Source organism: Erpetoichthys calabaricus, chromosome 2, assembly GCF_900747795.2.
Source record: "Erpetoichthys calabaricus chromosome 2, fErpCal1.3, whole genome shotgun sequence".
Lineage (NCBI taxonomy): Eukaryota > Metazoa > Chordata > Cladistia > Polypteriformes > Polypteridae > Erpetoichthys > Erpetoichthys calabaricus.
In genome coordinates, this window is record NC_041395.2 from 286,401,489 (window position 1) to 286,415,151 (window position 13,663).

At 33.6% G+C, this 13,663-nt stretch overlaps 1 protein-coding gene across 2 annotated transcripts in view; it reads right to left on the reverse strand.

Moving 5' to 3' along the window:
- slit1a (slit homolog 1a (Drosophila)) overlaps window positions 1–13,663 on the reverse strand; it is a 342,025-nt gene that overhangs the window by 41,630 nt on the left and 286,732 nt on the right. For both annotated transcript variants that reach the window (XM_028795698.2, XM_051922445.1), the window contains exons 20-24: window positions 12,542–12,708; window positions 11,505–11,637; window positions 8,016–8,084; window positions 7,217–7,288; window positions 4,153–4,224 (exon numbers count right to left, since the gene is read on the reverse strand). In XM_028795698.2, coding sequence (XP_028651531.1) covers window positions 4,153–4,224; window positions 7,217–7,288; window positions 8,016–8,084; window positions 11,505–11,637; window positions 12,542–12,708 — 513 coding nt within the window. The remainder of the gene's footprint in view (window positions 1–4,152; window positions 4,225–7,216; window positions 7,289–8,015; window positions 8,085–11,504; window positions 11,638–12,541; window positions 12,709–13,663) is intronic.

Genomic DNA, 13,663 nt, shown 5'->3' on the forward strand with positions numbered 1-13,663 from the left:
AAGCACACACTAGGGCCAATCCACCTAACCTGCATGTCTTTGGACTGTGGGAGGAAACCAGAGCGCCCGGAGGAAACCCAGACAGACACAGGGAGAACATGCAAACTCCACGCAGGGAGGACCCAGAAAGCGAACCCGGGTCTCCTAACTGCGAGGCAGCAGCGCTACCACTGCACCACCGTGCCACCCCCAATAAGTATATGTAAAAGGAAAATTTAATGGTGAAATCATAAAAATATTTTTGCTTTCATACTCAGAAGTGCTTTCAGAGGCTGTAACAAAAATAACTAAACATATAATTACTGCTAGTTTGTACTTTGCTCTTAGCTTTGTTCCTTAAAACATATGGATGGCATGGTGGAATAGTGATTACGGCTGCTGCTTCATAGCTACTAAGTCTTTGTTCAATTCCTGGATCAAAGCTTTTCCCAATCAATGCCTTTGTAGAATTTCCATTTTCTTCCTGTGTTCACACAGGGGTGTGTCTGGGTGTTATGCTTTCCTCTCATATATAAATAGGATATACAGTATAAATAAATATAAAATATAATATAAAAATATATAAATAGTTATTGAAAACTATATGCTTTATCAGTGTGGATGAATTTGCCCTAATATGGATCGTCATCCTGTCAAGTTCTGGTTCCTTCTTTTTTTCAGTTTGTATAGGATCGATTCCTGGCGATTCCAATTGATGTGTGTTGTAAATAATTGTTTGAAATGCTATTATACAGGATTCTAACCAAAATGGGCACAGACCTCTTCTAATCGGCAGACAGTAATAAAATATCAAAATATGGACAAGCAGGTTTAAAAACAATTTTGTGACCAAGTAGCAAGTGTTATGAAGAGTCAATGCAGTCTGCATCAGAGACATGATGACTGCTGACTGCCAGTATCAGATTCATCACATGTGTTTCACTGCATAATGCACATTTTACAAGGTACTGTATGTTTTGTTGCTTTTTTATACTCTATGTACAGTAGTTTTGTACATTTAACACCTCCATTTCTCAGGGTATGCTGGTTTTATCCTACATTCCAAAGAAGTGCATATGATTGTGGAAAAGCACCATCAAATTATCTTGATATGACTGTTTGAGTGAGCACTATAATGGTCTGGCGTCCCATCCTATGTTGGTTCTGTTTCCCCATGATTCTGTATCGGACTTATCAGGCTGAGAGAATGAACAAATTGGAAGAAAGGTTATAGATTGCTATATAAAACATTCACCCTGAGAAGGTCTGTATTTCTTCACTGGGGAATGGTTATCCAATTTTATAATAAAATAAATAGCTTACAACTTTTTTAGCAGCTGTTACACAGCAGATAAAAAGTCAAAGTATTCTTCCATATAAAAACTATAAGCTTACTGGGCAGCAAAGAAGTCAACTCTGAACATGAGAATATTTATGTGATGTTATGCCCAGTGGGGGCTGGGTGGTCTTGTGGCCTTGGAACCCCTGCAGATTTTGTTTTTTTTTTTCTCGAGCCCTCTGGAGTTTTTTTTTCTTCTGTCCTCCTGACCTTACTTTATTCTTTGTTACTTAGTATTGCCTAATCTTATTTTTATATTTTTCTTCTTTCTTTCTTCATCTTATAAAGCACTTTGAGCTACATCACTTGTATGAAGACGTGCTGTATAAATAAATGTTGTTGTTAGTATAGATGTTCACCGAATTGGCGGTTCATTTGTCACAAATAACATGCATGATGTCATTTAGGACAACAGAGTTACAGTAAGTGTGTATTGATGAATCGAGAAGAGGACACATTGTGTAAACAAGACTAGGAGAAAACTGTCAGCATGGCTCAAACAAATCATACTATACATCCCTATTTTGAAAATACTAAGGTATCTTCTAGTTTGTTTAGGGTCTTAAGAAACTAGAGGTTCAGTCCAGTTTAGGTATATATTATTTATGTATTTATTAGTTTTTATATTTTACCAAAGGTGATTTCTTTGCATTATTCACTTTTGCAATTGCACTGTAAGGTCCCCATAACAATGGCAAAAGTCAAGTTAGTGGGTTTCATTGTCATTAGTATTTTATATAGTGGTATTAATTATGTTTCCCTAGGCCACAGTCCACAATTTAGACTATAAATACAAAAATAAATTACAATACAAAGGGGTGGATAATTTTATACAAGGGAGAGCAGAACAAGAAATAACAGCTGTACAAACTGATATAATATTGACAAACAGCAATTGGTATAGATGAAAAGGAGCAGTAATTTAGATATAAATCTATGGTAAGTGTGTACACACAGTGTTGTGTGTTGAATGCTAACGATATGCTACTCCTGTACTGACTACAAAACAGGCAGTCACAGGGGCATTAGGTAGCATTGTGTTTAGGTGCCTGATTACCTGTGGGAAGAACCCATTGTTCAGTCTGGCAGTGTTGGTTTTAGACTCTGATACCTTTTGCCAGATGGAAGAAATGAAAACAGATGGTGGGAGGGATCCCTCACAGTGCTGGAGGCCTTATGGATGCAGTTCTTTGTGAACATGTCCATGATAGAAGGGAGGGAAGTCCCAATGATTATCTCTGCAGTGTGCAATATCTGTTGTATGGAGTTGCAATCAGAGGCATTACAGTTCCCGTACCATTCCCATCTACTATTCTTCAAAGTACAATTATAGTAGGTCTTTTTTAATGTCCAAAGCTCAAAAGAGATAGCAATGACCTCACTTATTGTGTGTGGTCTTCCTTTAAACTGCAACAGCACTGGTGGAATGTATGTCAAGAATTAAAGAAGAAGTTGAAGTTAGTAGCTAGTAACCCTTTCACTTGGTCTGAAATGTACTACTTGACGCACTGAGAAATAAACTCAGTTGTACAATATATGGGCATTTTGCTCACATCTGACTCAGGCACATCTCAAAGTGCATAAAATCAAAAAAGTGCACAGTATTAACAATAACATTGATTTCCCTTTTGAAATATGAGATCCTCCCCCAATTTAAATGGGTGGTCATGACAGGCAAGGGAATGTTTTTTCATAGAACTTAAACTATTTCATTTACAAGAGTTTAATCACTCATATGACAGACGTTAAATTTGAGTTCCACAACAAAGCCTTTCCTGTTGAAATTGTTTCCCCGCCACCCCAGAAAAAAGCTAATTGAGTAAATGTTTAAGAACAAGGCACCACATATGGTGTGAAAGTGGATTGGCACATTTAGTTTAATGAGTTGTCCTAAAATGTCTTTATACAGAGTTCTTGGGTGTCAAGTGATGAATTATTAATTATAATTATTACTATTATTTTTTTACTAAATCTTATTTTCCATGTTTCTTTTTTGATGAACTCCCTTTTGAAGAATTTATTAGTAACAGAACATATAGTGCACATGCCAAAACGACAGAAGTAACAATTAACAAAGTGTCATTTTTGATTCCATTGTAACAAAGTTTACTGTCCATTGTCAATCACTGACCAGCCCAGTAAAACGACTGTAATACACCTTCAACCCCTAAATAATGGATATGCTGCATACAGCAAAAACATTTCCTTACCATTGTGGCTAAAAATATAACCCTGGTCACTTAAAAATTTCTGCTCAGTGTTTTAAAATAACCAAGTTAATAGGAAATTTTGTATAATCAAGTTGTATGACATTTTATTCTCTCTTTTTTTAAGGCACTTTTTCCATCTCAGATTCATAGACGTCTGTCTTAGTAACATTGGCAGAAATCAACCCTATACAAGTTCAGTGCTAGGTATAGTGATATTTGCATCTAAACCATGCCAAATTAAACACAGTAATTAAAATAGCACACACCCTAGAAATTAAATCTTATGTTAACATTAGAAGAACACTCAAACTCCAGAAAGAACACTAACTAGTGGATAAAAAACATGGCTCTCCGGTACTTTGAGGCAGTAGTACTAACCACTGTTCCACCATTTTGAAGGTTAACCCTCTTTCATAATTCATAATATCTGAGCAATTCAAAATACTCACACTCATGCCTTTTACTTTGCTTTTGTACAACTGAGAGGTTTGCATGTTAAGGCTGTTAAATTGTTTAAACAGGATTTAAAAAATAACTATTTTTTTTTTAAATGAATTTTGTAAATTCCATAGAGATACTGTACAGTTGGCAATAGAAAAATATGCAACATTTTTACAAACTTACAGCAGCCTCAGGGATCGTAATCCTTTAAAAGCAAGTGCTGGGATGCAACGCAGGGAATTGTAACTTAGGATTCTATGAAAAAATAAAATAAAATACAGCAATAATTTAGTTACTTAGCCATTAAAGAACAATTCATCATTCTACTATAAAACAATTTCACACATTACTGTATGTTGAAAAGAACGATAGACAAAATGTGTAAAACATAATGTATAAAATGCATGTGTCCATGATGACCGTAATTCTTAAAAGCCTAAAACTTTTTAGATAAAATGAGAGATTATGAGTTATTGGATTATAATGCTTATTTTGTTAATTTTGTAAAGATTAAATTGACAGTACAAATATTATTTAAGCATGAAGACAGAATTCTTAGAAAACCAAAAATTCTAGGGCTTAAGGACCAGAGAGGGAGGTAGTAGTAGTAGTAGTGGTGGTGCCATATGTGCAGAGTATGTTGAAATTCTTATTTGCATGTACAATCAACATGGAACATCTCACCACCCTGTGGCGCCATGATAAACAAGAATGTATTAAAATACAGAACTTCTGTATAGCTAACAGAACCTAACAAATTAATTGAACATGCAATTTTGTTTGAATATATGTAAATGTTGAATGCTAACGATATGCTAACTCCTGTACTGACTACAAAACAGGCAGTCAGTTCAAAATAGAGAGTGAGAAACTATAGAAAAAACAGAGTAAATAGGGAAAAGCCAGAGTCAAAACCATAAGTTAAAAGAGAGAATCGTCAGACCTATATCACAAACCTAAAATCAAACTAAAAGGCAGAACTTGCATCAAGAAACCTGTAATCAAAATTGTTAAAAGTGGATTCACTATATTTGGTCTAGTCTTGGGTACTGAATGACTGTTTGGTGGACCTTTATACTGGTGCACCTGATGATGGCATAAGCGATGATGACCCAGAGTATCAATGGATAGAATTCCACGGTAAAGTCAATGCCAGCTTCACAAAATTACGATGCCAATCTCCAAAACAAACTGGCATCAGAATAGTCTATAAAAAATAATGAACTTCAAAATGAAACCACTAATTTGGAAGCCTGAGAAAAATTTAAGGGAACACCTATCATAACAACTCCCTATTGTCCTGTATTGAGGAAATGTTATACTGTCCTATTCAAAGAATTAAGCTGGGCCACCTTAATCTTTTTCTATTGTTCTTTTCTGTAAAAAATTAAATACGTACTACTACATTTGGACATCTTGAAGATTGTGTGGAGTAAACAGTAATCACTTTCTCTAATTCTTCTGGAGTGGCCACACAGCACTACATATGTATCTCTGCCAACCCTACCAGTCCGTCTTAAAAAGTTTATGCTAAGATGGTCCTATAGTTGTTGTTCTACATAAGGTAGAAGCTACAGGAAACTCTGCTAAAAGAAATGACTGGAGAAAATAAGCAGCAGGAAATTAAGTGCTCTTTTGGTGTTAAAGGATTGCTGGACTCAAATGATATTTTTATATGTTCCTTACCCAATGTAGTTTGTACTCATGACTGAGAAAATGTTTCATCTCATGTTTTCATCCACAATGAAGAAAAAAAATTATGATACAATATAAACCAATAGTGACAATGGCAAACAATGTGAAAAATGTCCATGGGAAAAAAGAAGAAATCATTTCAAATTGATCATATCACATAATTCACTACTAAAAATGTACAAAATGCATGCAATTTCTCCTGAAATATCATTAAATAGATAATTTCCAAAAGATCAACACCTATAATAAAGAGGAAACTCAAGTCCCCTTGGGGTTGCCTTTTTGAACTGAAGTTCTGCCTCTCCCCTTCATTCTCTGATAAAGTGCCTTATCTTCAGTTCAAAAAGGCATTTCCATTGGGACATCAGGTTTCTGTTTATGATGTGTGCTGATTTTTCTCAAAGTATCTATTTAGTGATTTTAGAAAAAATGCATGAGTTTTGTACATTTCAAGCATATGACTGGAAAACTGACATGCGTTTTGTGGCACAAGTAATATGAGATTTTTTTCTTCTTTTCCATGAATGTTTTTCGATTTTTTTTGGTTATTGTACAGCATTGGCCACCATTGGGTTATATAATATGTAAAACTTTTTTTATCCCCATTCTGCATGAAAACGTGACAGTAAAATGTTTTCTCAGTCATTACTACAAACCACATGGGATAAGTAACACATAAAAATATCATGTTTGGGTGGAATATTCCTTTAAGTGACTGTTCCAAGTTTTGCTGTTGTTACCTCCGCTATCTTGAATACCAAACACACCCCTGCCTCTCCAGTCACTTTATGATATAAAGAGTGATAGTTTAAGTATTCAGAAGTTTAATATAAAGACTGAGAAAGTGAGCATCCAAAATAAGTTCAGTTTGAAGTATTTTAAGCGCTCACAGAATCACAGCACTCACAACTGTTATAACAAACATACAATGCTCACCAGTTAATTAGCCATTAAAAAATAAATTATAGCATCTACTATAATACAACTTTAAACTTGTATTGAAAATTTTTGGGATTTTAAAAGAATGTGAAATAATGTACATATTACAGCATGAATGTGAAATAAATAATATACATATTACATTAGAATTCATCTGCTTCCTCGTCATTGTGGTGAACAGAACTATAATACCTATAAGAAGAATCTATGTGTATCACAACTATCTAGAAGTATTCATATATACAGTGGAACCACATTAAAATATTTTACAAACATTAAAGTTGTGTTTCCATAATTTTAATAATGATAATTTTGTTTAAGGCACTCACCATAAAACACAAGGAAGATTAATTTCAGATTATATTGGAATCCTATAGCTAATCATTCATCTTACTGTTGAGCATCAAATTTAGCAAATGCAACTTAATTTACTACTGAAATTGCAGTTAACCTGATACAAGGTGAAACAATCTCTTGAAATATTATGATGCTGTCAGATGGAAAATGCTGTGTTAAATTTCAAGATCTTTAGCCAAGAGTCACTGAAGAAACATGAAAAAAATCTAATGGGGACCATACAATGCCTGTAGTATTATTAGAAAATATGTCTTACAGTGTTGTAAGCTGACTCATGTTGGTGAAAGAGGAGTTTGTTAGAGAGTTGATTTTGTTGTTGCTCAGATCCCTGTAATTGAAGGAAAACAAAATCTTGATGTAGGTTCACAAACTACAGTACAGTACAAACTTAGAACTGAACATTTTTAAAAACAGTTTCTCACAAAGCTATAAAGTACAGGGTAACTGGAGATCATAGCTACTTGTATGGTGTGGTCGTATCTAAACAATTTGTACAATGCTGTTTATCACTGTTAAATCTAAGTAAGAATAAGTAACAGATACCGCAATTTAATTGTGGTTTCAGCAATTTACGAAAGTACATAAGGGAAAGTTAAAAGGGGGGTTACACCCCCAAACTCTGCTCCTCTGTCCATTGTGCAGTACTACTTTGCTATAGATAACTGAAGAGGAAGGGTTTAATATTAAAACAGTTGATATGTAGATTTCATCATGAGCTGTCCTATTTTCATTTGTAGAGAGTTCAATCCCAGAGGTTCTCTTTGTCTACTGTTTTTGTTATTTATTGTATGCATACAATAATATTTCTATATAAACATGAGTTTTCCTAAATCATTACACATTGCCTTTTTGTTGGCTTTATAATTGCTGAATGTTTCAAATACAAAAGATTAATAAATTATATTTCCATAGGTGCTGGAGCAAAGCAAATAAACAGGGCCTCAAATCATTTTTTTTATAACTTGAAGCAATTTGCTTTTCAAAAGTCCTTTATTTTTTAGTTATATTTACTTTTATACATCATTCATTATATTTGCCTTATTTTGGTAACTTACACAAGCTGAAGAAATTTAAAGGTAGAAAGCTCTGCTGGCACAGCGTTGAACTGGTTTCCATCCAGATAGCTATGGAAATGCAAAAAATAAAAAATGTAGAAATCAACTAAATACAGTAGCAGGGGATACCTTAAAGTTGTGCTTACATTTTTTATTTTTAAAAATCAGTCCTCACATGTGAGAAATTAGTTAAAAAAGTATATGACCTATGTGTTCTTTATCAATAGCCTCAATTACACAGCATCATGATTTAAAGTTAACAAAATCTAAAAACAAATACTATGGACTTTTGCTGCTTTCTTATGTTATCCCCTATTTAAAATATACAGCATACAGAGTGAATATATTTTTCATTGTCAGTGTTCTGATGTATGGGAAAGACATTAAAAATGGGCTTTACCACCAATCTTTACAATAACTGAAAGTGAAGAATTTGGGCCTCTGGCTTTCCTATATGTTATTTCAATAATGCTTTAATTGTGTACAATGTGACTGTAGACTTACTGGGTATGTTTCTTTGCAAGAATGTACATTGTAGACTGATTCTTGCACAAAAAAAACTTAGGCTCCCATTGACTCAAAAATTGAATTATGCTGTTAAGTAAATGGATGAATTTTGTATGCCAGGCCAATGTTAATGATATGTAATCTATTTTTAAAATTCAATGAGAAAAATTTTTAAGCGGGTCCATATCAGTTACAAAAGCAGCAAAAATTCTAACTCTAGTTTTATGATAAAATATATTTACAAGTAGCCTGAAAGCCACCTCATGACTGCATTCTTCTGGAGTTTCAGAAAAAAAGTATTAGTTAACAATAACGTTTTGTCATTTGAAATAAAAGGTAATACTGCACACCTGCAAAGTAAGATAAAGACACTACTGGACAGACTTTGCATTCACCCTTTGTAATGACACCTTCTGCACCATGCAACCTTCAAACAATGGCTGCAAAGAATACAATATTCATAGGCTGATAAGGTTCACCAGCTGCGTCACAGTGTGGAATAACAGGCCTAAGTTACTTACTATGAAATCATTAAGGTATGATGAAGAAAACTGCAAGGAATTAAATCTTAAAACATCTTTATACTCAAGAGGTTTTTAAATCATAGCCAAAACTAAAGCAAATCTTAAATTCATACAACCCATCTTAACAGAGTTAGCTATAGGGTTTCTTTTAAGTGTTTTATTGATACCTGGGTGTATTTGAAAATATAATATTTTTATTAGCCATGGAGGATGTAAATATAAAAATGTAGCACAACTGGTAATTACAGACACATCTGTTTATCATTAATGTTTCAATATTCAGAGATATAAAACAATCAATTTTTATTTACACTCTGCAGCAATTACTGTCCATCAGCATCTTTTCATACAGTACTTGATTCTCCGGAGGCATTTTGTCCGTTCTCACTGCTTCCATGCATGCTGACGTTTTTCTCTTATATTCCAGTTAAATAGCTGCTTCATAAATATTAATATCATCAATACTGCCATTACGCTTTAAACTGCCACATGAAATGCATAATGTTCTCATTTTTACAATAAACCTGCTTCCTGTTTTAAACTACCGTAATTTGTTTATGTCTAATTAAATGAAATTAAATAAAAAATATTTTTTTAATTTAAAAAACGAAGTCTCGACTTCATAATATATTTCAATATGTATTTTAAATTTCAAATGTAATTTAACACATCTACTATATTAAACTTTGCATGAACAAATTTTCATAAACTGCACTAAAAAGTACACTTGTTTATAATCTGTAGCTGTCTTTGGTCAGTCTAAATTGTTTCCAATTATAGATTTATATTTTTTAGGTGCACATCAAAAAAATCTCACTAGGAATGTAACAGTATTCTCTTAACTGGCTCACAATGGTGACACGCCAAATTTTAAACAATGGATCTGAGCACCTTGTATTGATAAAATGTAACAAAGAAGTAGCAAGTGACATGTTAATTTCAAAAATGAATAGAAGCATAAAGAATACATAAACGCTACAACACTAAACAACCCCTAGGCATCACCGACACCACCTGAATGGATCAATTAGGACCAAAGAAGTTTGTCCAACACGCCGCAAGCTTTCCAAAGCTCTAAAAATTATTTTTGTGAAATAATCTGAACTATGATTGTACAGTTTTTGACCTTATTCATAGTTATAGTGCTTTATAGAAAAAAAAGATGCTGGCTCATTAGTGACAATAAGACAAGAAACATAAAAAGGAGTGTCATCGAAGATGGGTATTATTTTAAAGCCAAAAATAACTTCTGGAGTTTGGATGCATTTTGATTTCAAACAAATCGATAAAGGACAGTCAGAAAATTAAAGAGGTATTGGCCTTTGGCCTCTGCATTCTGCCTTATGTATTAAAATGAATAACTGAATTGTACTCATTTATTGACTTATATGTGTTTTATTTTTTATTTGTTGTTGATAGGCTACTGTTTTCTGGTAAAATTACACTGTTTTACAAATACAACAACAACTCTCTTATACTTCTGCGTTAATCTATGTGGTACTGTTCATAGTGAACAGATTATTTAAATAAATTGCACTGTTGTATATAAAAATGCATTTACACTGTATGTGTAAATGTAAAAATAACAGCAACTGCACATTAATCCACAATGCCCATACTCATTGCTTAATAAGATACAGTAAATGGCCAAATGACACTCCCATAAATCAGAAAGGTTATTTATGTTATGAAGGATACATTATTCTTATTTAAAATGAATAACTGATTAATATATTAAGAAATAAGAATCTGAAACCCTAAGTACAATTATTACACTGCCATTTAAGAACTAGATGAAGTGGAATGAATTTAAAAAACAACATTTGGCACATATTCCTCCTTCTTTCCTTCTATGTTCTGAAGCTGCTGTCTTCAATATGGGTTTGTGTGAAGCCATAACAGCTCTTCAAGGCAAAAATAAGCTTTAGTGTGGACAGCACTTTGTAATAAGGATCACACAGGAACTTCCACACTCTTTCATACTGAGCTTAGTTGACATGTACCCTAAAGTGCATCCTTGTAATAATGCAGGATTTTGAATATTCAGACCAAACCCACAGGAGAATGTGTAAACTGACCATAGTTAGTGAATAGTATAGGAAATAGAGCCAGATACGTATACCTTTGAGACAACAATGCTTATCACTGTACAAATATGCTACCAAAGAGAAAAAAACATGGATAAAAACTGGCATTTACTGAACACAAGTTTTTGTGACATGATGATTTAATAGTGTTTTGCCTTTTGTATTATTCATTACAAAATGTCTTCTTATATAGTCATTGCATTGTGTTTACTATGCTAATGCCTTCATTAGTACTATTAAAAATAAGTTATCAGAATCTTCACATAACTGCAGAAAAATCATCCAATAAATACCATAAGAGTGTATTTCGCTTTCTCTCTAATAGTGAATTATTACAGAGTCATGAGCCAACCAGCCCTGTTTTCACTCACAGCTCAGTGACATTCTTGGGGATCCCCTTGGGCATGGCACGCAAGTGCTTGTTACTGCAGCGTACTACTGTGTCCAGGCAGGTACACTCACTGGGGCACTGTGGACGTGGCACACAACTCAACTCCTCATGACCTAGAAAAGAAGATAGTAGTATGACATTAAGTACACTCCAACAGACACAATTTGTAAATTAAAAAGTATAATGAATGAAAAACATTTTGCCAAGTGAGAGATGAAATAGTTATCAAAATGGGTTTCCAATAAATCACTAAGATTATCTGACATGTAATAATCAGTTTATGAACTGGTTTATTAAATGGTCATATAAGTTCTCTACTTCAACACTAAATCAATTAAACTTTAAAATCATGCATCATTAATGCCAAATTTTTTAATAGATAAGCCAGTTACCAAGAAGCATAGTAATAGATCATTCTGTTTTATTAGTGCCTTTTTTCTTTATATAACAGTATTTGTAACCTTAGCCATGGAATAACCATCTTAGTTGTGCAGTTATTGCCACTGCTGTCTCGTAGTTCCAGAATCCTAACCCAGTCACTGTCTTTGTTGAGTTTGCACATTCCCCCTCTGTCTATACATGTTTTCTTTTCCCATCCCAAAAGCATTAGTGTTAGGATTATTAGTCTCTATTCCGTTGCAATGAGCAAGTGTAGGTGTACGTGTGAATATGTCCTGAATTGGACTGGGAACTCATCCAAGGTATGTTACTACATGGTGCACAACACTGCCTATGACTCTAACCTGGATAAGCAAGTTACAAAACTGATGAATGACCAGCACTGGCTAAAGAAATTATTTGTCTCTTTTAGTGTTTTCTTTGGTAGTTGGTACTGTATTGCCAGAAATTAGTACTATATGAGCTCAGATACATTAACATCTTTAATATTAACATTAGGATAGTTTAATTGTCTTTCAACAAAAACTTTTATTAATTTAGCAGTTTTTGAAAGAAACAGAAGGATATCATAACAAATGTATAGTTTAAAAAAATAATATGATGAAGAGCAGTTTTTACCATCTTCACAACGAAAATCCAAAAAAGCAACATCTTGCAGAGGAATCTCTTTAAGAAAAGCAGGCCGTTGGCAGCGAGGGTTTCCTGTCACAATTTTCCGAGTTCTTAACCAATCCCCAAGCCAGGCAAGTCGGCAGTCACAGATGAAAGGGTTAGCTAACAAATTCCTGAGAATAGCAAGAGCAGTCAAGTAACTACAAGATGATTGTAAACTACAAAAAAGTATACATATAAAAACAATGCAACCATCACATTAATTAGGCCATATAGGATTATGTCAATGTGGCGAAGTTCTGACAGTGTCAAAACTAGATTCTGTATCCTATATCATTAGTGCTCGAGGATTTGCTTAACTTGTGTGGCATTATGAGCCTTTAAAATAGGCTGTATAATGTAGTTATATAAACTATTAGGATAATATAATTAAAAGATTATCTTCCTTTGTACTTGAATGAGTCTGTATCTAAATGATGAATGTGGTCTTTTTGTCAGTGATATTTCATCCATCCCACTGACTGTTCCCAAAGCAATATTGTTGTAAAGAATGTGACTAAAAATGTACCCAAATGCATTGAATTTTTATGAGTTCAAGAAAATAGAGAGTTGCTGTAACTTAAATTATTTTCAACACACTGCTCAATGAATATGGAGTAATTTTGTACTTTTAAAATTATTTCTTCATACTGCAACATAACAGAATAGATTGAGACATCGATGTGCTTTTCAGCAGTGATGGGTTTGGCTCTCCTTGGATCATACACAACATGGGACTGAAATCCAGGCTAAGAGGCTTCTGTTTCCAGCCTAAGAGGTTTCATAGAGTGAAGATATAAATGGCATAACTGGCTAAAGAAGAACATTGGTAGTCTTGCTGTCTAGCTCCATTCTTATCAGTGGTGTAGCCCCATCACTACACTAGGGTAGATGCAGACATCAACACTATTACAGTATTCTTACTTTTTATTTTAATTTTACACATAGAAAATGCAAGCAGACTCAAATTAATACTGTACACATTTGCTCAAAATGTAATTGTGACATCTTCCTGAAAGTATACCTGTAATATATTGTGTAACTGCTAAAGACTTTTTAACAGAATATTTGTTCTGCTCTCCAATCCCA